Source organism: Oncorhynchus mykiss, chromosome 22 (genome assembly GCF_013265735.2).
Source record: "Oncorhynchus mykiss isolate Arlee chromosome 22, USDA_OmykA_1.1, whole genome shotgun sequence".
Lineage (NCBI taxonomy): Eukaryota > Metazoa > Chordata > Actinopteri > Salmoniformes > Salmonidae > Oncorhynchus > Oncorhynchus mykiss.
Window position 1 is genome coordinate 32,939,564 of NC_048586.1, and position 27,972 is coordinate 32,967,535.

At 43.9% G+C, this 27,972-nt stretch overlaps 2 protein-coding genes across 6 annotated transcripts in view; both read left to right on the forward strand.

Moving 5' to 3' along the window:
* Positions 1–13: 13 nt before the first annotated feature.
* On the forward strand, positions 14–20,937 carry LOC110501782 (protein HEG). 3 transcript variants are annotated; one of them, XM_036959134.1, is made up of 14 exons: positions 15–570; positions 8,066–9,418; positions 9,587–10,696; positions 10,892–11,008; positions 11,810–11,947; positions 13,107–13,210; positions 13,937–13,992; positions 14,228–14,388; positions 15,096–15,230; positions 16,782–16,824; positions 16,927–16,964; positions 17,143–17,230; positions 17,430–17,607; positions 18,746–20,937. In XM_036959134.1, exons 1-14 carry the CDS (start codon positions 234–236, stop codon positions 18,887–18,889), a joined length of 4,002 nt encoding a protein of 1,333 aa, XP_036815029.1. In that variant the 5' UTR covers positions 15–233; the 3' UTR covers positions 18,890–20,937. The 3 variants fall into 3 exon arrangements, 2 of the variants coding, with proteins under 2 accessions (XP_036815029.1, XP_036815030.1); XM_036959135.1 differs by having other exon boundaries at positions 17–123; XR_005038823.1 differs by lacking the exon at positions 18,746–20,937 and having other exon boundaries at positions 14–570; positions 15,691–16,824; positions 17,430–17,648.
* A 4,106-nt stretch (positions 20,938–25,043) lies between these two features.
* The window catches only part of LOC110501783 (KAT8 regulatory NSL complex subunit 1-like protein), a 28,404-nt gene continuing 25,475 nt past the window's right edge, over positions 25,044–27,972 (forward strand). For all 3 annotated transcript variants that reach the window (XM_036959136.1, XM_036959138.1, XM_036959137.1), the window contains exon 1: positions 25,044–26,828. In XM_036959136.1, the coding sequence (XP_036815031.1) occupies positions 25,750–26,828 (1,079 nt within the window). In that variant the 5' untranslated portion in view covers positions 25,044–25,749. The remainder of the gene's footprint in view (positions 26,829–27,972) is intronic.

The following is a 27,972-nucleotide window of genomic DNA, read 5'->3' on the forward strand; positions in this document are numbered from 1 at the left end:
GTGGGAGGAGCTTGGTGCCTATGATGTGATAACAGGCTTCTGTTTCCAGCACCACTGCACCACTTCACGGTCTGCAAACGTATTAAAATTCATCGGATCAAATGATGTTTAGGGTCTCCGAAGGTATTTAAAATTATACATTTTTGAAAAATATAGTTTCTGATGGTGGCTGTGGGCACTTCGCTGCTACTTGTTTGGAATATACGCCTACCCGTCGCCGTTTACGGGTCGTTATGATTATGGAAACCTGCTTTTTGAGTCACGTAGTCCTAACCCGTCTTTCTCTGTTGGTTCTCTTGGTCGTTCTGAGACCCCTCAATGCGTGGATTTACACCTCCAGGAGCAACGATATGGATAGGGCACTGGTAACGGGGGTATACTTCTCTCCCCGGGTTACTAACTCTGAAGAAATAACTGCCATAACTGCCTTACCAAAATACTTGTTTACTACTCCGGCAACTTCTACGGACTTTAGGGAGGTATCATCACCATCATCTGGAACAGAACTCCACCACAGAGTCAGGCATTCCGATGAGAGTGAGACACGGGCGTTGAGTGAAGACAAATTAGGTAAGGTGCAGTATGGTACAGACATATGGAAGAGTGCACCCTTGGGCTTCGAAAACGGGACAAGAGTTCTACACACTGTCCCATCCCGTAATGTGGCAAGGGTCGCGCAGAGTGACAATATTTACACCTCAGTCATGATTTGATCATTGTATGTAGAAGCTATAACGGATGGTTTATTACATGTTTATATGATTCTTGATCAACATTCCTTGGGTCCACTTGGACTAATTTAAAATAACGGCATTTAGGCTGATAACCCCAGAACAAAATAAGAAAAAACATGGATACATTTAAAATATGGATACAATGATTGCGTAATTTGCTGACAGTCAGAAACCAACATTTAACTTACTAAATGACTAGGTTATATAAGGCCATATCTGTGGGCTATCAGAATTGTACTTGGAATTCCCCACCTGAACCTGGTGGTTTTTCCACACTGACACAAGCATGTTTTCCCCCTCCTGTTTGATGGTTTTGGTGGGTTATTTTCTTGTAATCTAGTGCAGGCATCCCCTCAAAGAAAATCAACTGGCCTTGTCCCCTGTCATTCATTTATATGCCTATGGACATTTGATGTAGCCTGATCTAAGCCATAATAAGGTCTTCTTATAATAGTATAATTCACCATAGTGATCATTTGAGTCATTATTCTAAAATATCATAGGCAGCTGATAGCCTAAAGTCGATTAGAATTATACACCTTGTATTGAACAACTTCCAAGGTATACGTTTCAAACCAATCAATGTATTTGTTGACTCATGTTTCAGGACTCTGCTAGAAATGTTGTCTACCTCCATACATTCTTATGAGGTATTGCCAGTGACTACATGTGGAGAAAGTGTTAACTCTTTCGGTGAATAATTGTTCATTAGTTATTATAGCTTCCTTGTAAGCGTACTACGGCCACTGCCAAGACGTCTGAACCTTTATGGCACAGGGGGCAGTGTGCTTGCCTATTAACTGCAGGGTTGCTGGCTCAAGTCCAGTTCTCGTTGTCCCTTCTCAATCACTACATCGGTGGCAACAGCTGGGATAACCACAATGTCTCTCAGGCCTTTACCGGAAGAATGCCTCAGTCTGCATTGGAGTTTGTGAGAGAGGTACATTTTCCGCTTTTCCAGAAGGTGAAGAGTGTCATCTCTCCATATAGAAGTGTAACAGAGTGCATTCTCTTCTGTGGCGAACAGGGCGCAAACCAGCAATCATCTGCACAACAGCATGCACTAAGCCTACAGAACTCAAAGCCAACCGATTTTAGCCAGCAGAGCAAGAGCCACTCCGTGAGTGACAGTTGGCTTTAGATCAGGGAAGGTGTGATGTCACAGATGTACTCCAGCCAACATACTATGGGCAACTATCACATCCACTTTATAAGTCACTCTCAAGAGGTCTGAGTCTGGACCTTTATGGCTTGCCCTGAAACCCTGGTCAAAAGTAGTGCACTATGTAGGGAATGGGACCAGGGAATAGGACCAGAGGCCGGTCAAAAGTTATGATGCATTTCCATACAGGATTTACCCCAGTGTTTTACCCAGAAGGCTCCGAATTTTCTGTTTCCATCTACGGGGGCCGGCACCTCTGTTTCACTGGGCCATGGCTCCGGCAGACCTGCTTTCACTTGGGGCCAAAGCCAGGCCACTGATACTTTTCAGCCAGCATTTACACAACACTGACTGACTGTTACCTTTAACACCTTCTCACAAAGCATTTGTTTTGATTATGCAGAGGTTGTTGATTCTGCATGCATCAGTTCAGCTGGGCCTCCACAAAACTCGGCTAGCCGAACCGAAAGAGTGTGCTCACATAGTCCCTTAAAAGATCTTCACTTGAAACATTTGAAAAAAGTGGCAATAATACTGTTTGTCACTTTTGGGACGTCATAGCCAGTATACACTTCCTCAAAATAGTCAGAATTAATCTAAGATAACTCAAGAAATCTGTCATGAATTTTTGCCGAGAAGATTTTAATCGCGCAATGTTTGGTGCAGTATTACGCAATGAAAAAAATGTGCATGAAAATGAGTCATATCTCATTGAATGACAACAAAGACTTTATTGAAGAATCCCTAATGTTGACCAATTACCTATGAAGGGACATAGACTTTGGCTCCGAACTTCGGCTTGCCTCCAGAAAAAAATGTGTCTGCACGAACAGCCGAAAAAAACCCTCTCTGAAGTCCAAAACGAACAAAAATGTCACAAAATGTCATCATAATATATGCACAAACTTTTCCAAACCGTTTTCGGCTGGGAAGCATGTGGACGCCTTTACTGTCAGCCCTAGCTATGGAAACACAATTACACGAGAGTTTGTATTAACATTAAACACTGGCAACTCACTGGTGTGGCGGTAAGTCTCCATGGAAATTTGGTATATATGCACTATAAAGAGAATAGGATGCCATTTGGGATAGAAGCCATTTCATCATCATCATGAACTGGGAGCCACAGAAGTAAAAAAAATAAAAATAACTAAACACACAAAAGCTAACTTCTTGGTCCTGCCAGCACCAATAGTGCTCCATTCCAGTCTGCTTTTGATTACAGTGTACTGAATGCAGGGATAAGCCAGCCAGTTAGGCCAGTGGACTCCATCCAGAGAGCTTTAGTTTAGAGGAAAATGGCCTAATTCTCTAAGAGTGTGTCACAAATGAAACCATAATCCCTATATATTGCACTACTTTTGACCAGGGCCCATACAGTGCCTTCAGAAAGTATTCACACCCCTTGACCTTTTTCCACGTTAAGTTGTGTTACAGCCTGAATTTAAAATGGATTACATTGAGATTTTTGCGTTACTGGCCAAGTGTCACGACTTCCGCCGAAGTTGGTCCCTCTCCTTGTTCGGGCGGAGTTCGGCGGTCGATGTCACCGGTTTTCTCGTCACCACCGATCCATGTTTCATTTTCGATTTGTTTTGTCTTCATTATACACACCTGGTTTCCATTCCATAATCATTGTTCCCTATTTAACCCTATGGTTTTCCCCCTTGGTTTTGTGCGTGTTTGTTATTGTCAAGTTGGGTCATTTTGTGACCTGGATTATTTTGTCTCCTTTATGGAATATTGTTTTTGAGTAAAGTAACGGTTATTACTCATCTATGTGTCCTGCACCTGACTCCGCCTTACCCGCATCACCTAGACATTTGACACCTAGACACAATACCCCATAATGTCAAAGTGAAATTATGTTTTTAGAAATGTCTACAAGTTCATTAAAAATGAAAAGCTGAAATGTCTTGAGTCAATAAGTACTCAACCCCTTTGTTATGGCAATCTTAAATAATTTTAGGAGTAAAAACTTGCTTAACAAGTCACATAATAAGTTGCATGAACACACTGTGTGCAATAATAGTATTTAACATGATTTTTGAATTAATACCTCATCTCTGTACCCCACACCTACAATTATTTGTAAGGTCCCTCAGCCGAGCAGTGAATTTCAAATGGAAATTCAACCACAAAGACCAGGTAGGTTCCACAAAACTAAACTAATTGACAGAGTGAAAAGAAGGAAGCCTCTACAGAATAAAATATTCCAAAACATGCATCCTGTTTGCGACAAGGCACTAAAGTAATACCATAACATAAATGTTTCAAAGCAATTCACTTTTTGTCCTGAATACAAAGTGTTATGTTTGGGACAAGTCCAATACAACACATTACTGAGTACTACTCTCCATATTTTCAAGCATAGTGGTGGCTTTGTGATGTTATGGGTATGCTTGTAATCATTAGGGACTAGGGAGTTTTTCAGGATAAAAAATAAACTGAAAGGCAAAATTGTAGATTTCCACAAGACACTAGGAGATTAATGCACCTTTCAGCAGGACAATAACTAAAACAAGAAGACAGTGAATGTTCCTGAGTGGCCGAGTTATAGTTTTGACTTAAATCTGCTTGAAAATCTATGGCAAGACTTGAAAATGTTTTTCTAGCAATGATCAACAACCAATTTGACAGGGCTTGAAGAATTTTTAAAATAATATTCATTTAATTTATTTAACCTTTATTTTATGGGCAAATATTATACAATCCAGGTGTGCAAAGGTCTTAGAGATTTACCCAGAAAGACTCACAGCTGTTATTGCTGCCGAAGGTGATTCTAACATGTTTTGACTCAGGGGTGTGAATTGTTTATTTCTAAAAACGTGTTTTAATTTTGTCATTATTTGGTATTGTGTGTAGATGTGTGATTAAATATATTTAATGACTTTTGAATTCAGGCTGTATGTAACACAACAAAATGTGGAATAAGTCAAGGGCTATGAATACTTTCTGATGGCACTGTGCGTCTCTGGTCAAAAGTAGTGCACTATATAGGGAATACGGTGCCATTTGGGACGCATCCTAGGTCTCTCTCTCTGTGGAATGACTGTACCGTTGCTGTACTCTTCTTCCCGCTATCTGCATACTGTCTGACAGCCTGACTGTTTGACTGTGTCATTGCTATGTGTTACATTCAGGATGTTATCTAGCACAGACAGCGCTCTTCCTTGGCAGTGGCAGTAGGTTATTGTTCCAAAGCTCCCCAGCAGCAGTGTTGAGTTAGTGGAGAAGTGCCAGGCTGACAGACAGGCAGACAAACAGGCAGGCTGCCACAGAGTAGAGGGGTGGAGATTTCAGGCCCCAGACCATCTATAAACCCAGCTTTAGGCCTAGGTGGAGTTTGTAGGCCCTAGTAGTAGTGGTGATACGGACAGGAACACAGCACACCCGGGGTGTCTGTTTTGTTCTCATACCATGAAATAGCCTACATGTGTCATCTGCACATGTAGGCCAAGAACTACTGCCCTATCTTAGTAGTAGGAGGTCTATAACTACCATATCTTAGTAGTATGAGGTCTAGAACTGCCATATTTTAGTAATAGGAGGCCTAGAACTGCAATATTTTAGTAATAGGAGGCCTAGAACTGCCATATCTTAGTAGTAGGAGGTCTAGAACTACCATATTTTAGTAGTATGAGGCCTAGAACTACCATATTTTAGTAATAGGAGGCCTAGAACTGCTATATCTTAGTAGTAGGAGGCCTAGAACTGCCATATTTTAGTAATAGGAGGCCTAGAACTGCCATATCTTAGTAGTAGGAGGCCTAGAACCTCCACATCTTAGCAGTAGGAGGCTTAGAACTGCCATATCTTAGTAGTAGGAGGCCTAGAACTGCCATATTTTAGTAGTAGGAGGCCTAGAACCTCCATATCTTAGCAGTAGGAGGCTTAGAACTGCCATATCTTAGTAGTAGGAGGCCTAGAACTGCCATATTTTAGTAATAGGAGGCCTAGAACTGCCATATTTTAGTAATAGGAGGCCTAGAACTGACATATCTTAGTAGTAAGAGGCCTACAACTGCCATATTTTAGTAGTAGGAGGCTTAGAACTGACATATGTTAGTAGTAGGAGGCCTAGTCATGTATCTTTACAAACGGAAACTTAATTGGAAAAAAATAAAGCAATGAACATACCAATTAATTGTTAGATTTAAATGAGATTTGTATACTTTTTAGCCTTTAGTCCCCAAAACCTGTGTACTACGTAACAAATGTGTATAAATGTGACCGACCGGCTTGATTCGGTCTTGTGTTTTACATTGGATAAAAGTAGAGACAGAGCTAGAAAATGGCATATCATACACTACAGTTGAGGAACAATGGGAAAGTAATTCTGCTTTGAAAGTTGATAAACCTGTAACCTCACTTTTGAGAAAATGGCACTTGAATGTTTTTGTAAACCTACTGGAGAGCTCTTCTTTGTCTACACCCATTTTGCATCGTTTTTACCCTCTTAAGCCTTAGCCCCGCTCATCTCTTTAAGGATTCACATGTGAGGCCATGTAATAATCAACCAAAGATTTCAAGACTAAAGGCTGGTTTATACTACAGGTGTATTAATTAATTCAATCTGGAGTGCCAGAGTGCACCCTGGGTGTTCATAACCTCAGAGCGTTGTCACAGATCATACACGTAACGTTAGCTAGCGAGCCATACAGCTGATGTTAGCTAGCTACCTAACAGTATGCTTTAACTTGAAATTACAATTATTTTCTGACAAAATTAGAAATGTGTAATATCTGAAAATGTAGCTAGCTAAACTGTCTTACCTGTATACATGTATGGACGTTTCTCCCTCTCTGTCGCGGATGCCATGGTTGCCCTTAGTTTGAAGATGTTATCCGGAGACAGGTGTTTTATACAGCTTTCTGTGTTCTCTTTTCGACTCCCACTGCATATTTGCAATCAATGACCAGAATTTTCTCCATCTTCTTAGCTATCATACTCTAATTCCACCGGGCCTTCCACTGATTTCAAAACTCGGTCCTCCAGAAAGTGGAGAGCAACACTTTGATATCTTAAAAAAAAGCAGTGTTAGAAAGGATTATCTACAAATACTGACCAGCTCATGTTATAGACAGAAGCATGCTACATGGCAGACCATTCCGAACCCATCTGCCAGTATGTCCAGCCCATCCATTATCTCTGCCAATCATGGCAAGCGGGAAGGTTCCTTTCTTTTTCCATGGCTAAACCAACTAGGCTCATAATTTAACCATTTTATTCGTTTACAGATGGCATACAGGTTTGTTATTAAGGCACATGAAAGTTCACATGTTCCAGAAGGCATTTCTGCCAAAAAACACATTTTGATGAATAAATAATAGTTTACGTTCAAATGGCTCTCCTGTCAATTAGTGACTCTCGACATACGCCCAGTTTCCTGAAATGAGTCACATATGTGCACCCTGTCATTGCTCTCTCTCTCTCGCTCTACTGTGTGTGCGTCTTGCTAGCTGTCACTTAAATGGCGAAGGGCTGAAGCTCATTGGCTGAAACTCAAATTGCTAGAGGGCTGTCCAAATAGGGGTAAATGTAGGCAAGATGGCATCTTCCAAAAAACGGTCACTTTCAAACTAGGGATTTCGTGGCTAATTGAGGTAAAACAGTAATTCTGCTTATAGATTATGCATGTATGAACTACACATTGACACATCCATCACAAAGCGGGAGGTTTAAAAAATACTAGCGGAGCATGTCTTTAACTGACTGTTTTCAAAAAGCCCCAAAAAACTGTGAGCCAGAGAGCAAACTCTTCTTCAATATGAACCCAAACAACGTCTGCAGTTTGACAGTATTATAACATCTATGGCTTCTGCTATGTCAGCTTAAGGAAGGAAATGGCAAAGTCCCAAAGGCCAGAGTCACCTCCATATTTAGGGCCCAGGCTTTTGTTAGGGTAGACAGGCCTGGCTGCCAATTGTTCTCCACCCAAAATCAGAACAGCTGCAGGCAGCAACTCCTGACATCTTCCCTTTTAGAGTTTGAAGCAAGATAAAAACCTCTCCGGGGCCATCTGGTGGTCCAGACATTTAGGGTTTTGTTTTGGGTGTCTTTCTTCCCAACTTTTTATGTAGGCCTATGTTTCACATAGCTTTCCTTGAATACAGAAAACACATACCTGTCATCCTTTTTGAATTGTATTTATATATTTATTCTTCAGCCACTGAACAAAACATACGTCTCTCCTCGGGCTCAACCAGTTGGACATCAGAAGGGAACCTTGGTTTGTCGACGGAGCAGAGGAGCTCTACCATTGTAGTGTCTACAGAGGCTACCACACAGTGGGAGGACAAGACCAGACTAACACCAGACCACCTACCAGAGGCCTACTCTGGGCTCCCAGCACAGCTCAGGGCTTTGACTGAAACAAAACGCTCAGTAGAACTTAGGTCTGTGTCTGTTACGGAAGCCAGACCACCTCAGGACAGCCCTGATGCTGACAGCAGTCTCAGAGGGGACCAGTCCACAAACCGAGGTACTGTGGATCTCAGAGAAGACCAATCCACAACCCAAGGCACCGTGGGTCTCAGCGAGAACCAGTCCACAAACCAAGGCATTGAGGGCCTCAGAGAGGACCAGTCCACAAACCGGGGTACTGTGGGTCTCAGAGAGGACCAGTCCACAAACCGGGGCACCTTGAGTCTCAGCGAGGACCAGTCCAATATCCGAGGCACCATGGGTCTCAGTGAGGACCAGTCCACAAACCGAGGCACTGAGGGCCTCAGAGAGGACCAGTCCAATATCCGAGGCACCATGGGTCTCAGTGAGGACCAGTCCACAAACCAAGGCACTCAGGGCCTCAGAGAGAACCAGTCCACAAACCGAGGTACTGTGGGTCTCAGAGAGGACCAGTCCACAAACCGAGGCACCGTGGGTCTCAGAGAGGACCAGTCCACAAACCAAGGCACTGAGGGCCTCAGAGAGGACCAGTCCACAAACCGAGGTACTGTGGGTCTCAGAGAGGACCAGTCCACAAACCGAGGCACCGTGGGTCTCAGCGAGGACCAGCCCACAACCCGAGGCACCATGGGACTCAGAGAGGACCAGTCCACAAACCGAGGTACTGTGGATCTCAGAGAGGACCAATCCACAACCCAAAGCACCATGGGTCTCAGCGAGGACCAGTCCACAAACCAAGGCACTGTGGGCCTCAGAGAGGACCAGTCCACAATCCGTGGCACCATGGGTCTCAGAGAGGACCACTCCACAAACCAAGGCACCGTGGGTCTCGGCCAAGGACAGTCAACAGATACTCTCAGGCAGGAACAGTGGACCGACCTAGGAACCATGGCTCTCCCTATCCCTGTCCACACCGACCGCACCTACATCTCCTCCACTATGAGTCGAGCGGGAGAGAGGACCTTACTGTCTGTGAGCTCCAACAGCACCTCCATGTACCCTAAGGACTCCACCTTGGGCCTCCCGACCAGCCGCTCCACTGGACCTGACCATGGGCATGACGCTACGTCTGGGTCTGACTCTCACCCCCACTCCAACACCAACTCTTCACAAGGTAAACAACCTTCTGAAATTCCCTCTTTGTGTATATGTATATACAGTATGTATATGTCTACCGGGGAGAATGGGATATGCAAAATACTAATTTCCATTTCTCATGTTGTAAATGGACAAAAAGTAATCTTCTTCTCCCTCTTCCTCTTCTTCTACTTATTCTAAACAGAGAGGCCTGGTGGTTTGTCCTCCAGAGGGACCAACCCGCTGACTGAACCCCCCAATGTGACCCAACAGCAGGACCTCACCTCTCTGATTTCGGAGGGAACCCCCTACTCCACCCCCCCTCTCAGCGTGGCTGATAACCACAGCAGACAGGACACAGACACAACAGACTCCAGTCAGCCCTCCAGCGGCAGGACGTCCCAGACAGAAGATGGGGTCCCTGATTCTTCACAGCCCCCCTTCCTGTTTTCAGAAGGACCCAGCCATCCCAGCACCAACACCTCTCAGGAAGGAGATAGAGATACTCCCTCCATCATGGTCACCGGGTCTGGCACTTCCACAGAGTCCTCCACAGGTGCCCTCAGCACCCAGGGGAGCCAGGGTGAGACAGAAGGAGTCACATCACTCCACACAGAGGACACACCTACCATCGTAGGTCTGGCTCTAACTACTGCTCACCCGACGCTACGAGAAAGTGCCACCGCTCTGGACGACTCCCTGTCCCGGTTCATCTCAAGCCAGCCTCCCTTTGTCCCCAAGACAGAGCAGCCATCGCCGGCGGTGACCACAGAGGTCCTGATGTCCACCACATCTGTTACCGTTATGATGACGTCACAGGTCACTGAGGAGGAGACCTACAGATTTACTACGGCAACCAGCACCACACTGACACCCCCTCTGGTTACGACAAGGATGGTTCAGCTTAGCACCACCTCCGTCGAAGCCCAGACTCAACCCACCACCATCCCTACCACCATTACCACTGAGACCACTCTGGGTCTCCAGACCTCGGCTTCAACCCCCCAGCGCCCAGCTACACTTCAGACCCAGACCCAGGAGCCCTCAACAGGGGTGAGCTTCACCGACGTCACCAGCTTCACCGATGTAACCACCTTGCACCTGGAGACCAGCACGGCCACACCGGGGAACACCACGCCCCACAGCGGCCAGGACATCACCACCACTACTACAGCCTCCTCTTCCTACAGCCACAGCACCACCACCAGGAGCACAGTGGAACTGCACACTACAGGGAAACACACTGACAGGGGGACCACTGAGGTAGAAGTGACCACAGCTCCAATGGACATCAGATCTACACCTCAGACACCAGGTTTGTCAACAGTATATCTTTTAAAACTTTTATTCTGCTAAAGTTAGTTTTTCCCTGAATTTAGCTGGAAACGTGGAATTAAGATGTGTGTATTCCCAAATCCTAATGTCTGTTGTTTGGAACAATGAAGAAAATCTATGAACTGCATTGATATGAGATGCAGTACATCAGTCTGAATCCATCTCTCTTCTTTAGGTAGTGCCTGTGAGCCCAACCCCTGTCTGAACGGAGGTGGGTGTAGAGAGACCTATGGAGGGAGGGAATTCACCTGTTACTGTCTGTCAGCATGGACAGGACCTATCTGCAATGAGGGTGAGTTCAACCTATCATTCCCAGCCGAGTTCACCTGTCCAGTGTTTGTGTTCTTTTGCCCATCTTAATCTTTTCTTTTTATTGGCCAGTCTGAGAATGACTTTTTCTTTGCAACTCTGCCTAGAAGGCCAGCATCCTGGAGTCGCCTCTTCCCTGTTGACGTTGAGACTGGTGTTTTGCGGGTACTATTTCACGAAGCTGCCAGTTGAGGACTTGTGAGGCGTCTGTTTCTCAAAATAGACACTCTAATGTACTTGTCCTCTTGCTCAGTTGTGCACCGGGGCCTCTCACTCCTCTTTCTATGGCAGCAGCACAACATGGTAGCAGCACAAAATATGGTACAAACATTATTGGGCACAGACAACAGCACAAAGGGCAAGAAGGTAGAGACAACAATACATCACGCAAAGCAACCACAACTGTCAGTAAGAGTGTCCATGATTGAGTCTAGGTGACCCTAGCAACCTGGCATAGTAACAGAGGTGTGAACAACCTGTATACAACCCATAGGGAAATGGATGCCTAATGCAGCAGCTATAGAGCCCCAAGTCTCTTGGCCCAGGACCAGAGAGAGTTTTAGTGAGGGTTTAATGATTCACGTTTTGTGCAGTTTTATGTAACTGATCTCTGTCATCTGTCCTCTGTCAGCTGTCCTCTGTCCTTGTCCTCTGTCTATGTATCTGTGTTGCTTTGTTTGTCCAGATGTGAAAATGTCTTTATATTGCTGATTGTATTCACTATAGTCATCTTGTCCTCTATGTTCACACTGCCCTCTCTGTCCTCTGTCTCTGCTGTGTCCAGATGTGGATGAGTGTGAGATTGGCCCCGGCCCCTCGGGCCCATGTCCCAGTGACTCTACGTGTGTTAACACCAGGGGCTCCTTCAGCTGCGAGTGTCCCCTGGGCCTTGACATTGAGAACGGACGAGACTGCACGCGAGGTACGGCTTAACAAACAGTACACACAGCCTTTGTTTACAGTCTCATATGACGATAAAAATATAAACAATATTTAGCTCTTTATTTTTGGGGTGATGTTAAAGTAAGCCAGTTGCACTACATACAACTAAACATACATGCTTTATTTACAAGTCTCATATCACATGACAATATAAACAATACGTAGGGCCTTGTTTAGGTTATATTAGATCAAATCAAATTTGATTGGTCACATACACATATTTAGCAGATGCAATTGTGGGTGTAGCGAAATGCGTGTGTTCCTAGCTCCAACAGTGCAGTAGTATCTAACAATTCATAACAATACACACACGTCTAAAAGAATGGAATGAAGAAATATATGAATATTAGGTCGAGCAACGTCGGAGTGGCAATGACTAAAATACAGTAGAATAGAATACAGTATATACATACAGTATGAGATGAATAAAGCAGTATTTAAACATTATTATGTTATTATTATTAAAGTGACTATTGTTCCATTATTAAAGTGGCCAGTGATTCCAAGTCTATGTATATGGGGCAGCAGCCTCTTAAGGTGCAGGGTTGAGTAACCGGGTGGAAGCCAGCTAGTGATGGCTATTGAACAGTCTGATGGCCTTGAGATAGAAGCTGTTTTTCAGTCTGTCGGTCCCAGCTTTGATCCTTCTGGATGATAGCGAGGTGAACAGGCCGTGGCTTGTGTGGTTGATCAGGTTATGTTATAGGTTATGTCAGCCATCATCAACTAGATTGTAGATTTTTTTTCATAACAAGATGATTGGGGGGTGGAACATAATTACAAATCATTTGTAGACTGCAAATTGACTACTATTAGCCCAAACAGATATAATATTTTACTCAAACATGATTTCCATCCTTGCTTACATTTGTATACGATCACGTTTCTCTCTATTATGCGTCAGAATATTTTGGAACAAATAATTAAACCACCCACGGGGCAAATTCGATGCAGGGGTTGCCAGTTGGGGGACCCTGGGTTATGTTATTAGGTAATGATAAGATAAGACACTACTAATCTTTTGATGTATTCATTCTCAATAAAGGGTTAGCTATATTTCATTAGTTGAAAGAAATGACTGTAAACTTTAGAGACAGTCCTGAACCTTAGTTAACCACAGTGTCTGTTTACCTCTACAGCAAAAACTTTCTTGGGGACGTTCAGTGTCAACAACTCTCACTATGACCCACTGCTCTCCAGGAGCGCCACACTGCATGAGATCCAGAGAGAGATCAACCAGCTGGTAAGGACAGGGACAGGCTGGGAGTTGCAGAAGGAGGGAATATTCCCTGTATACCTTTCTGAATATTCCCTGTATACATCCCTCAATATTCCCTGTATACCTTCCTGAATATTCCCTGTATACATCCCATAATATTCCCTGTATTCATCCCTGAATATTCCCTGTATACCTACCTGAATATTCCCTGCATACATCCCTGAATATTCCCTGTATACATCACAGAATATTCCCTGTTTACATCCCAGAATATTCCCTGTATACATCCCAGAATATTCCCTGTATACATCCCTGAATATTCCCTGTTTACCTTCCTGAATATTCCCTGTATACATCCCTGAATATTCCCTGTATACATCCCAGAATATTCCCTGTTTACATCCCCGAATATTCCCTGTATACATCCCCGAATATTCCCTGTATACATCCCAAAATATTCCCTGTATACATCCCTGAATATTCCCTGTAACTAGTAATTTTGGAATCTCTCAAGAATGTTGGTATGTTTGCTAGATTACCGGGAGTTTTGCAACCCTAGTGTGGAAAGAGGAATGACTATCACTGACATTGTGTATTGTGTATTTGTTGTAATGGTGCAGCAAGCCTGTTCAATCAATTTGATAGATGTATTAGGAATGTAAGGAAGACATAGATAATGTATTATAAATAATTAAATGTGATCATGCCCAACTAATAATATTTAGCCCTCACGCTTTTTTTTTTTTACAGCTCAATGCCTCATTATCAATTCTGCATGGTTACCGGCGCTCTACTTTGAGTAAAAAGTGAGTTTCTTCTTCCCCCATAAGATTGTCTTTGCACAACATGCATGACAACATTGCATGACAACATTGCATGTAAAGTGTAATAAAAAATCAAGCAATACCAATACACTCTTGATACATTTAAAAGGACTTTATTGTAATGTATGTTCAATAAAACAACAACTTTACAACTCTTGACGCTTTTGGGGATTTAAATGGACTAAATCAAGTTTGCTGTCATGTGTGTGTGTTCCAGAGGGGAAGACGGAGTTCATATCTCTGCTGTCAACATGTTCTCCCTCTCTGCTGACGTGACCAGCTCTGAGGTCTATGACAGCATACAGATGTCTCTGAACAATTGTAACAGCACTGCTGGACACTGCAGAGTGGTGGTCACTCACCAGCTCTCCTATCAAGGTACAGCACTCTCTACATCCCTCTGTCATGTGCTCTCATTTATTTTTTATCTAGTCAACTCAGGGATTTGAACCAGTGACCTTTCGGTTAATTACCCAGCACTCTTAACCACTAGGCTACCTGCCGCCCCGCTTGTCTTCCTCCATTCATCATCCTCAGTCCTCCTCCCTCGTCTTCATGACCAATCCTCTCCTCTTTACTCTAACCCTAACTCTTACCCTGAATGACTATAACGGCGTCAGCATACAGATGTCTCTGAACAACTGTAACAGCACTGCTGGACACAGCAGAGTGGTGGTCACTCACCAGTGCTCCTATCACGGTAACAGCACTCTCTTACCTCCATCTTCCTCTCTCAACTTCCTCCATCCACCGTCTTCCCTTCTTTCACCCTCAGCTTCATGACCCATCCTCATCTCTTTCCCCTAATCACAGTCTTAAAGGATTAGTTCATCCTAATTTCAAAATTACATATTTGTTTTGTTACCTTGTAAGCAGCCTGTGGGGACAAAGGCAGAATTCAATCCATGCATTGGGTTTGTGTACGCCGTCACTGACACCATCTGCTAACTTTAGCATTTTCTAGCCCAAAAAACGATGAACGTCAATGTATGACATTAGCATGTTTTACATTTAATACCTGACCCTGCTACAGCCATCCTAATCTACCCCTCTCCCATCCTAATCTACCCCTCTCTGCCCCTCAGTTGAGAGTCTGTGTCTGGCCCAGAATACCCAGTGTCACCTAGAGCGTTCCTTCTGTGTCGACTCCAATGGGACAGCCTACTGCCATTGTCAACCAGGGTACTTCAAACTCAACCCTGAGGACCAGTCCTGCCTAGGTGAGGCCTGAAACGAGGATAAGGTGGAGGGTAGTCTTCTGTCTTGCCTAGGTGAGGCCTGAAATGAGGATAAGGTGTAGGGTAGTCCTACATCTTGCCTAGGTGAGGCCTGAAACGAGGATAAGGTGGAGGGTAGTCTTCCATCTTGCCTAGGTGAGGCCTGAAACGAGGATACGGTGGAGGGTAGTCTTCCGTCTTGCCTAGGTGAGGCCTGAAACAAGGATAAGGTGGAGGGTAGTCCTACATCTTGCCTAGGTGAGGCCTGAAACGAGGATAAGGTGGAGGGTAGTCCTACAGTTTGCCTAGGTGAGGCCTGAAACGAGGATAAGATGGAGTGTAGTCTTCCATCTTGCCTAGGTGAGGCCTGAAACAAGGATAAGGTGGAGGGTAGTCCTACATCTTGCCTAGGTGAGGCCTGAAACAAGGATAAGGTGGAGGGTAAGTCCTACATCTTGCCTAGGTGAGGCCTGAAACGAGGATAAGGTGGAGGGTAGTCTTCTGTCTTGCCTAGGTGAGGCCTGAAATGAGGATAAGGTGGAGGGTAGTCTTCCATCTTGCCTAGGTGAGGCCTGAAACGAGGATAAGGTGGAGGGTAGTATTCCATCTTGCTTAGGTGAGGCCTGAAACGAGGATAAGGTGGAGGGTAGTCCTACATCTTGCCTAGGAGAGGCCTGAAACGAGGATAAGGTGGAGGGTAGTCCTACATCTTGCCTAGGTGAGGCCTGAAACGAGGATAAGGTGGAGGGTAGTCTTCCATCTTGTCTAGGTGAGGCCTGAAACGAGGATAAGGTGGAGGGTAGTCCTACATCTTGCCTAGGTGAGGCCTGAAACGAGGATAAGGTGGAGGGTAGTCCTACATCTTGCCTAGGTGAGGCCTGAAACGAGGATAAGGTGGAGGGTAGTCTTCCATCTTGTCTAGGTGAGGCCTGAAACGAGGATAAGTTGGAGGGTAGTCCTACATCTTGCCTAGGTGAGGCCTGAAACGAGGATAAGGTGGAGGGTAGTCTTCCATCTTGTCTAGGTGAGGCCTGAAACGAGGATAAGGTGGAGGGTAGTCCTACATCTTGCCTAGGTGAGGCCTGAAACGAGGATAAGGTGGAGGGTAGTCTTCCGTCTTGCCTAGGTGAGGCCTGAAACGAGGATAAGGTGGAGGGTAGTCCTACATCTTGCCTAGGTGAGGCCTGAAACAAGGATAACGTGGAGGGTAAGTCCTACATCTTGCCTAGGTGAGGCCTGAAACGAGGATAAGGTGGAGGGTAGTCCTACATCTTGTCTAGGTGAGGCCTGGAAGGGTGGAGCAAGCAGACGTTAAAGCATACCATAGCAAAACGTTTTGCAATGCAAAACAAAAAACACGTATTCCCTGGCGGGGTTTCAGTGCGTTTTCTTCGTTTTGGTGCCTTGTGAATATGACCCAGCCTCAGTCAAACATATCTTATGTCAAATTTACTTTATTTATTTTCATTTTAGCAGGCAGCTTTTTGAAAAGAAAATGTATTATAAAACAAAAATGTTGTTGCTTTGAAATTATTGTAAAATGACATCTTACAGAATGCGGTGATGGTCTGAAACGGGTCAATGGAACCTGTGTCAGGTAAGCAGTGACAACTCTAATCATCTAATCCACTGGACCATTCCATTAATACATGTTATTCATGATTTTTTGGTCTTATATTTGGTTGTTTATATCTTTCAGGTGCACATTTGGATTTGGAGGATTCAACTGTGGAAATTGTAAGTCTGAGACTTTAATGACTTAAATGATCATTTAAAAAGTGTGAGAAAAATATATAATGGAGAATCAAGACAACATTTGAGTCACTTAACTCCTTAGTTGTTGTCATGGTTATTCTTTCTGCACTCACAGTCACAGCGTAGACCTCCAGTTTAATCATAACATTTTGTCTTCTAGTCTACAAGCTGATAGCTGTGGTGGTATCGCCAGTAGGGGGTGCCCTACTCCTTGTTCTCATCATCGCTCTCATTGTCACCTGCTGCAAGTAAGATTCCATGACACTATTGCTGTAGTTATAACCATTTAATAACACAGTAGTAAGAGGACAACCACTAATTCCTTATTCTCAGTCCATGTTGTGCCATATTGGAAACATTTAATTGACCACACATTTTGTAATAACTGTTATAAGTGTTTATAAAATAATTGAGTGAACTTATAATATTTTGTGTATCCCTTTACAGGAAAGACAAGAATGACATCAACAAGATCATTTTCAAAAGTGGCGATTTTCAAATGTCGCCGTACGCAGAGTTCCCAAAGAGTAACCGTGTTTCTATGGAGTGGGGGAGAGAGGCCATCGAGATGCAGGAGAACGGTAGCACCAAGAACCTGCTACAAATGACAGACATCTACTACTCTGTATGTATAGACACTACTACTCTGTACATATAGAATCTACTACTCTGTACGTATAAAAGCTACTACTCTGTACATATAGAAACTATACTCTGTACATATAGAAACTACTACACTGTACATATAGAATCTACTACTCTGTACGTATAGAAACTACTACTCTGTACATATAGAAACTATACTCTGTACATATAGAAACTACTACACTGTACATATAGAATCTACTACTCTGTACGTATAGAAACTACTACTCTGTACATATAGAAACTACTACACTGTACATATAGAATCTACTACTCTGTACGTATAGAAACTACTACTCTGTACATATAGAAACTATACTCTGTACATATAGAAACTACTACACTGTACATATAGAATCTACTACTCTGTACGTATAAAAGCTACTACTCTGTACATATAGAAACTACTACACTGTACATATAGAAACTACTACTCTGTACATATAGAAACTACTACACTGTACATATAGAATCTACTACTCTGTACGTATAAAAGCTACTACTCTGTACATATAGAAACTACTACTCTGTACATATAGAAACTACTACTCTGTACATATAGAAACTACTACACTGTACATATAGAATCTACTACTCTGTACGTATAAAAGCTACTACTCTGTACATATAGAAACTATACTCTGTACATATAGAAACTACTACACTGTACATATAGAATCTACTACTCTGTACGTATAGAAACTACTACTCTGTACATATAGAAACTACTACACTGTACATATAGAATCTACTACTCTGTACGTATAGAAACTACTACTCTGTACATATAGAAACTACTACACTGTACATATAGAAACTACTACACTGTACATATAGAAACTACTACTCAGTACATACAGTATACGTCTATGTACTCTATGTATAAACATCTATTCTCTATAAGCACAGACATCTAGCGGTACATAAAGAAACAAAACACAATGTTAACACATAAACATAGCATTTCTCTAGAAGACAATAGACAAACCAATTAGACAGAAGGGCCACTATGTTTGTTATTTTTGGTCCACCATAGCAGGTAAGGATTAGCCTACACCGCTCTCTTTCTCCCCCCCCCCCTCCCCGTTGATACTGACCACCCCATATTTGTGTTGCAGCCTGCGTTACGTAACTCTGACCTAGAGCGTAACGGCCTCTACCCGTTCTCTGGCCTGCCAGGCTCCCGTCACTCCTGTATCTATCCCGCCCAATGGAACCCTTCGTTCATTAACGACGACTCACGACGTCGGGACTACTTCTGACGCCCGGCTACCCCGCCTCTGGCCCTGCCTAGCCAGCCAACTCCGCCTCTGGCCCTGCCTAGCCAGCCAACCCCACCTCTGGCCCTGCCTAGCCAGCCAACTCCGCCTCTGGCCCTGCCTAGCCAGTCAACCCCACCTCTGGCCCTGCCTAGCCAGCCAACTCCGCCTCTGGCCTTGCCTAGCCAGCCAACCCCACCTCTGGCCCTGCCTAGCCAGCCAACCCCGCCTCTGGCCCTGCCTAGCCAGCCAACCCCACCTCTGGCCCTGCCTAGCCAGCCAACTCCGCCTCTGGCCTTGCCTAGCCAGCCAACCCCACCTCTGGCCCTGCCTAGCCAGCCAACTGTACCTCTGGTCCTGCCTCACCAGCCAACTTTGCATCTGGCCCTGCCTCGCCAGCCAACTTTGCCTCTGGCCCTGCCTCGCCAGCCAACTCCGCCTCTGGCCCTGCCTAGCCAGCCAACTCCGCCTCTTGCCCTGCCTCACCAGCCAACTCCGCCTCTTGCCCTGCCTAGCCAGCCAACTCCACCTCTGGCGCTGCCTCACCAGCCAACTCCACCATTGCCATAAGCCTAATTTACACACCTTCTACTTCACTTCAACGTCCACACAAGGTCCGCATTTGCGCACCTCCTTGGCAAAGTGTCCGAACGGACAGGAGTGGACATTCGATTTTGCATAACTTTGTTTGAGTGGACCAAGTGGACAGCTCAGAAGTGGAAGGTGTAAATTAGGCTTTAGCCTGGTCCCAGATTTGTTTGTGCTCTTGCATACTCCATTGCTGTCCTTGTCAAGCCAAACATGGCAATGAGTGATAAGGAGTTGGCAGGGTAGCATAAACACACTGGCACGCAGGCTACCACTGCCTGGTCTCCAGTCAACCACATCCATGATTAAGTGCACCAAAAACACTTCACACTGATTTGATCAGTGCAAATTTGATCATATGATTTGATCGTATGTCAAAAGCAATAATAAAAGCAATCCATAAATGATAAAAGTTACGTTGTATACCATGTATTCATAATGTGTGGATGCATGTCTGTTTGTTCTGCAAAGTGTGTGTGTGTCTGTGTGTATGTGTGTGTGTCTGTCTGTGTGTGTGTGTGTGTGTGTGTGTGTGTGTGTGTGTGTGTGTGTGTGTGTGTGTGTGTGTGTGTGTGTGTGTGTGTGTGTGTACTGAAAAAGCAGGTTGAAAAGAGAATGCTGCAAAAACTTGTTTTGTGTGTGTCAAGTATTGTTACATTGTGTAAAGATATTTAACGGCATGACAGATGGAAAATCAATGTACTGTATTTGTCAGAAGAAGAATCGATGCACCAAAGTGGTTTCCTATGACACATTGAATGATGGTCAAGCTGCTGTCTGTCGATCGGAACAGTACAACAGTTTTTGTAATTTATTGAATGTATTTCAACAGTTAAAAATGTATGAAGACATTTTCAACATGTTGCATTGTCAGAGGGACTCATACCCCACCCTGTTCTGTAGGGACAAACATCTGAAGTTTGGAACACAAAAGGCTGTGTGTGCGTGTGCGTGTGTGTGAGTGGACGCGTGTGTGGATGTGTGGATGTGTTTAACTATACTTGTGGGAACCCACATTTGACTAACTGGGGATATTTTGTTGGTCCCAACAAGGTCAAATGCTATTTCAAGGGGGTTTAGGGTTAAGGTTAGAATTAGTGTTAGGGTTAGAATTAGGTTTAGGGTTAGGATTAGGAGCTAAGGTTTAAGGTTTGATTTTCAGATTAGGGTTAAGATTAGGGTACGGGTTAGGGAGAATAGGATTTTGAATGGGACTGAATTGTGTGTCCTCACATGGTTCGTTGTACAAGACTGTGTGTATGTGTGTGAATCTTGGATTAATTCAGTTCAATAAACATGCTAAGTGTCAGCTCTCATTTATGGTTTGCATAGAGATGTACTATATTTGTAGATAGAGTACCCTTTTATATCTTTGTTGTTTTCCTTCGAATATGAATGGTCTATTACCTCTGGCGTTTTAGTCAGACATGCATATTTAATAAATAAAATAACATTCTGTACAATTGCCTCTCTGTTGACTCTTTAAATGTGATCATTGGGGGAAGTTATGTTTGCATGATCACACTCAAGCTCAGGGCCCATATTTGTAAAGCATCTGAGAGTAGGAGGGCTGATCTAGGATCAGTTCTGCCTTTTAGATTATAATGAATATATATATATATATATATACAGACTTCATGTGTTGTTCATCTCATAGTGTGATATGGGCTATGTCCCAATTTGATTTGATTTGGTATAAGAAATATGGTGTAAAAATTCCCACTAGCCCATGCCTCTACCAATCCACTACACAGTCAGATGAGGGTCATCACAGGGAATCCCGCAGGGATTTCTCGACTTCCTTTGTGCTCTGTGGAACTTCATTGATTTCTTGAGCCACCAATTATCCTCTGTAGCCTTGGCTATTATTATAGCCTGTCCATAATTATTGGCACTCTTGATAAAAATGGGCAAAAAAGACTGTATAAAATGTGTAATGCAAATACTGAGCTATATTGTTTGCTCAACAAAATTGGGAAATTATAGTATTTTATGCTAATACAATTGTTCAGAGAAAAATATTTTATTTATGAAGTAATAAAACAAATCTAAAAAAAGATAAGAGGTCAAACCTCTAGCACCCTCCCCTTGCAAGGATAAGGACACAGCCTTTTCTCAAATGTTGTATGAGATTGGGAGGGTTCTTAGACCATTCCTCCATGCAGAATCTTTCCAGATCCTTGATATCCTTCATCTGTGTTTATGGACGGCCCTCTTCAATTCACACCACAATGGGGTTCAAGTCAGGAGACTGAGATGACCAGTGCAAAATGTTGATTATGTGGTCAATTAACCATTTCTTTGTGGATTTTGATTCGTGCTAGGTATTATTGTCTTGCTGGAAGACACTCTTTGGACCAAGCCTCCTGACAAAGGAAACCATGTTTTTACTAAAATGTCCTGGCACTTGGTTAAGTTCATGATGCTGTTGTCCTTAACAAAGGCCCCAGGACCAGTGCAAGTAAAATAGCCCCATAACATCAAAGATCCACGACCATATTTTCCCGTAGGCATGAAGTACTTTTCTGCATATGCTTCCGTTTTTCGACACCAAACCGATCACTGGTGTGCATGGCCAAAGAGCTGTATTTTCATGTAATTTGAGCATAGCACTGTTTTCAATCCAAGTGCCAATGCCTGATATGGCAGGTCACATGAAAATAGAGCTATTTCATACAGTACCTACGGAAAGTTGTTTTTCTCAACAACGGCTCTAGAAATAACAATAACTGAAACAACCAGAAATAACAGCACTAACAGCACTTACACCCATAGCCACGGGATGTAGGGGTGTTGAGGGTGCTACAACACCCCCAGATAAATCACAATAAAATAAATATGAATCATTATTATTTATTTGTATTGAAAAAAATACAATTTCCACAACATTATTGATCTAGGCCTTTATTACACTTGTATTGTATGAGCCCCCCAGTGGACAGCACCCCCAACCCAAAACGTCTTCCCACGGCCATGCTTACACCTCAACTAATGGCACTGCTTCTGGCTCAAATGGACTGTATTACACTGGTTTCTGCGGCATGGTGGGGTCGAGCTGGGCCACAGACACATGAAGAGCATGAAAGAGAGCGGCAGCCCCTTCTCCCCTCTCCGTCTGCACGGTCAGATGATGGTCACCATCACTTTTCAGCTTCCTTTGTGCGATGTGGCTCTTCACTGTCTTCTTCAGCCAGAAATGTTCACCTGATAAAGAACTTGACAATAATGCCAGTATTATCTACACACTCATCTTTTTCTACTGTAAACCTTGGTATTGGTCTGTTTGTCTTCAGACAGAGGGCAGCTGATATTTGGCTCAAAGCCCCCAGCAGGCTGTAAGGACATTGCCGTTGTCTGGATGAAGGACGAAACAATCACAGTTGTATATGACATTAACCCTTGTACATTGTTACAATTAGACGTAATGCCATGCTGTGTTAAAGTGGCATTCATTAGTTGAAATAATAACAAAGCATACTCCCCATCCCCCCGCCCTTGTTTCGATAAAAAGCAATAGGAGCGGGGGAATTTTTAATGGCTACCCAGACTATTCACATTGCCCCCCTCCCCTCTCCACACCACTGCCACTCTCTGTTGTCATCTATGCATAGTCACTTTAATTAACTCTACCTACATGTACATACTACCTCAACTAACCGGTGCCCCTCTCACATTGACTCTGTACCGACACCCCCCTGTATATATTGTTATTTTTTACTGCTCTTTAATTATTTGTTACTTTTATTTCTTATTCTTATCCATATTTTTTGAAAATGAACTGTCGTTTAGGGGCTCGTAAGTAAGCATTTCACTGTAAGGTGAAACCTGTTGTATTTGGCACATGTGACTAATAACATTTGATTTGATTTGAGTCCTGGGATAGATGGACTTACAGTATGTGTACGTCTCTTTAACTCCGTATTTATCTGAACAGAGCATGACATGACATCTTCATGGAACAGCGTATAATGGTCAATATACAACTGTGATTTATTGTTTTATCCACACAACATCCACACAACTTCAATGATGGGGACTGTGAAGCAGCACAGACACATGCATACAAACACACGATAACATACACACGTACACATGGATTTTGTGTTGTAGATATGTGGTAGTAGAGTAGGGGCCTGAGGGCCCACACTTAATGTGTTGTTAAATTTGTTGTGAATTTATTGTATTGTTTTTTAAATGATATAGCTGCTTTCATTCTGCTGGACCCCAGGAAGAGTAGCTGCTGCCATGGCACAATCATGTATAATATATATTCATATATTATACATGATTGTGTGTTTGATTACACATGTTAGCTTGTTAAGAAATACTTGTATTTGTGTGACTTTTATTGCGTGAAATTGTTCTTTTGGTTAACTTGTAACAAATGTATCTTAAAAAACTTAGTGAAAAGAAGTATGACTTTGTGTGCTCAATAAATAAATAATATAGAAGAGAGCTATGTTGCCAGGGGTGTAATCATTAGTCCGAACAGTTTTAAAACAGAACATTTTGCAACTAAAACGAGAGTAATCTATTGGACGAATTCAGGTAGGTCACTAGGTCCCTCCCCGTTTCATGCCGTTTGCTTCCGTTTAAGAAACGTTTCGCAACAGAATCAGTGTAATGAATACACACCCCTGTATGTTCATTTTGGGCTGATGGAGACTTCAGGCAAACAATTGATCTTAGTGACATGGAGAACTTTACAGTAGGTCTATTTGCTTCTGTGTTAAACAGCACATAAAGGCGTTTCCACCGCCATTTCTCGCAAAATTGATTTAACTACAAAAAAAAGACCCCACCATGTCAAACAAACAAATGATCTGTCTGCATTTCCTATTTCGTCATGATTTTTTTTACATGGTATGATTATAAAACTGTGGATGATTAGAGCAGGGTTTTTTTCTGAATCGGAAAGGGGCCTAGGTGGTGGGCTTGACACAGGGCTTGGCAATGGGCTGACTTTTCTATGCATGCACAATTCTGTCATGGCCCTGGGCAAGAAAATTTGAGGCCCTCTAGAAAATGTTGCAGTTTTAATGCCAATTTCCAGCAATTCTGCACATTTGCAATGGAGCTGAGAGAGAATTTTGGCAGTTTTCACTTTAATTTCCCCCAATTCTACAGATTTTGACATGGCTAATGCGGTGTTCTTATGCTCAAGCATAACACAATCATTGGGGGCTTGATTGTCTAGCTTTATTTTGGTGATTTTAATTTATCTTATTTTTATAAGCTATTATTTAAACAATATATAGGACCATTATATTTTCTACACTCAAAAGAATTCAACCCCGTGACCCACCTGGACCCCTGCAACGACCCACAAGTGTATCCCGACCCACAGTTTGGAAACCACTGGGCTAGGCTATGAAATAATCGAGGATTTGAGGATAAATTGTGATTATTGATTCTAGTTTTCTAGAAAGTAAAAACTGTTTTAAACGTTCTCATATGACTGACTATTATTGGTCCTGAATGGAAATACATTTGCATAGACTTGCCCCCACGTAGGAATCCACGCCCCCTAACACTCACTCAAAGCTCCTCAACGGGAACAGTCATTGCGTCAAACGCAGAGCAGCAGCAGTATCCGTCGCCGTCGTTCCATGGCAGTTGGAAATAAATAGGACCACGGAGAAGGGACTGTCAACCCGAAAGATCTTCTGATAAACTGTCTAGCCAGACTTTTGCGGTTAACATGTCAAATGAGGGAAAGGCTTAGCTTTTCACGACATAAATCAAGGCTTCAAGAATATTATTTTCGTGGACCCTGTCAATTTTCATTCAAGATGAATAGCAAAAAGATGGTCGATACGTTATTTTCAACTTGACGTTCCGTGCCCGTTTTTGTGTTCCAGGAAGCTTTCAAGCTGATTAAAGTGTTTGATTTATTCTTGCAAACGGTCTTGTTAGTAAGTCGAGTACGTTTGATGTCTCTGACTGCAGTTCGACAATTATAAATATCAGCACAGTTCCCACCTCGTCAGTTCATTGACTTGTTTGAGCCATCCATGATGATCGCTAGCTAACGTTAATGGTTTCTTTCTGACTTCATCTTTATCACTATAGCTAAGCTAATGTACCTAGCTGTGTAGCTACTGTCTGGATGTTTTCCTACCCAGAATTTGCAGTTTTTAGTATTTCCAGTTTATTTTCAGCTTGGTGGATGAAGTGCTGACAGGGTTTTATTTTTTGGTCAAGGGAAAGTCTGAGGCAGATCTGGCATCCTCTGGTGTGACAGAGAACAACAGTGACATCATTGGTTGGAGGGAATGGCCCCAGCCCTGACCAAGCTCTCCAAAGACGTCCACGGAATGCACCTGGCGTCCAGCAACATGGATGCAGATGGGGCAATGCTCAACATCGAGTGTGATCCTCAGTTGAAACTGATGGAGGACAGCTATGCTCAGAGGGTGTGGCTCAACCTCGCCTCTCTGCCCTTTCTGGACACTTGTTGCTCAAGCAAGAGTCCCCTTGACTTTGCCGATTCGCTCCTGTCCCCTCTGCTACAGGCCTCGGCTGGCCAGTACAAAACAGTGCTTCTCTCCAGCCCTGGTTCCCTGCTCAGCTTCCTGTCTCTCAACAAAAACCTGAAGCAATCCCTGGCTGCCTGTCCAGGTGCACAAGACATGTATTTGGTTCCTGTCCCTGAACACAATAGCCAAGTTGTGGCTCAGCAGCAACAGCAGTGTCAACACAGTGGCCATGGACCAGATGGCTATGATATCCCCCAGTCCCCTTCAAAATACTGTCAGGGTGACCTCATGTCCCAGTATAACCCTGCTGTCCCCACACCCCTCATTGAGAGGCAGGAGGAGGGGGGCTCCAGCAGCACAGACACATCTCCAACACAGCTGTGGGTCAGGGGAGCTAGGAGCCAGGGCCTGGAGCAGCCTGTGACTGCATTGGTAGAGGAGGCATTGAGAGAGCAGACCCACTGGCATCTCTCCCAACAAACGTCTCAGTTAGGACGGGCTGGGCGGCTCCAGAGGAGACTTCAAGCTCTACTAGGGGACCACGCCTCTCGCCACTGCAGCCTCCAGCTGGAGGGTCTGAAGGGGAGTCAGGGCAGGGAGACCCCAGGTCCCCTCTCACCCCCTGCAAACACCAAGCCCTTTGATCCAGCCACGGGGCAGAGACAGACAGGTACCCTGAGCCGCAGGACCCAGGGACGTGCCCTACTGCAGACCTCCTTACCTCCATCCCCCTCCACAGACATCCAGGAGTTTACGCGCTATGCCCAGGCCGTGCTGCGCGGGGTTCAGGAGGCTGTAGACTCTGATGCCACAGAGAGCAGCTCAGATGAAGAGTTGGAGCCTGAGCAGAAATGGGGGACCACGTCTCAACCAGTGTGAGTACAGACATTCTGGTAATGTGCTGTAATTATGTTGTAGACCTGTTAATTACTTATGAGAAACAGGAAGTCTGTTCTGTTGAATAAGAATGGTAGAGAAATGTATTTCATGCTCGACTGGGATGCAAAAACATTGTAGTCCTAACTGTGTGCAACAGGAACACAGCATTTTCAGAGTTAACTATGTTTCTGGATGAGTTTTGTTAAATGCTGTGAGTTGAACCTGTAGCTTTGTTTGAGCTTGGGTCTGTTTCTCATATTTCAGGCATATTTTAAAGAGCTGTGGTGTTTTCCTGGATACCACAGTGGGTTATCACAGCTAAATAAACAGGGTTAAGGGCAGAGGTAGGCTATGAGAAACACATGCCATATGTGTGGCAGTGAGTGAATTATACATGGAAAAACACAGACCTTACACTTGAAATTACATTTCACTTGACCGCATTCAATGCACAAAACCGGTTGTTAACATCATATAACCTCTTTAGTTTGCGGCAGAGGCAGCAGATTCCTTCACTATTCACCTGACCCTCTACTACAGTACGAACAGAACAGACCCTCTCCTCTTCTAACCCACATCCAGGCCAGGTACATAAACACAGACTTTGTAAGGCCATATATCCACCCCCATACACTGCCTCGGTGGAAGAGCCCTTTGAGTCCTCCTCTGAAGTCTGTGTGACCCAGATCATGAGACGAGGAAAGTGTTTAGGGCTAAATTAAGAGGATGTAATAATGGTTCTGCTATGGTGTGTCTCTCTGCCTAGGTAGGAGTAACAGCTCTCTGAGACTCAAATACTGTGATCACGCCAGGTTTCTTAGCATTTGAATCATCCAGCATTTAGGAAGGTTTCATGTTTCTCATTATAGTTTGTTGGGAGGTTTGAACTTTTAAGTAAGTAGCAAAGATGAGCCGGTTTGTGTTTAAGTTCCAGGCCGGGAGCACATCGCCAGGTAACCTGCTCTCCCTGTCTGGAATGTAGTGACTGAGGAAGGAGACAGGGTTTGCGTGGGGCAGAAGGGACCAAAGGGGAATGTGGAGGGGATGCCTTTGTGAATCCCTGTCTAATAAACGGGGGGGGGGGGGGATGAGAAAGAGTTACAGGTTTATGAGCTCAGGGAACAGGGGAGAAGAGATGGA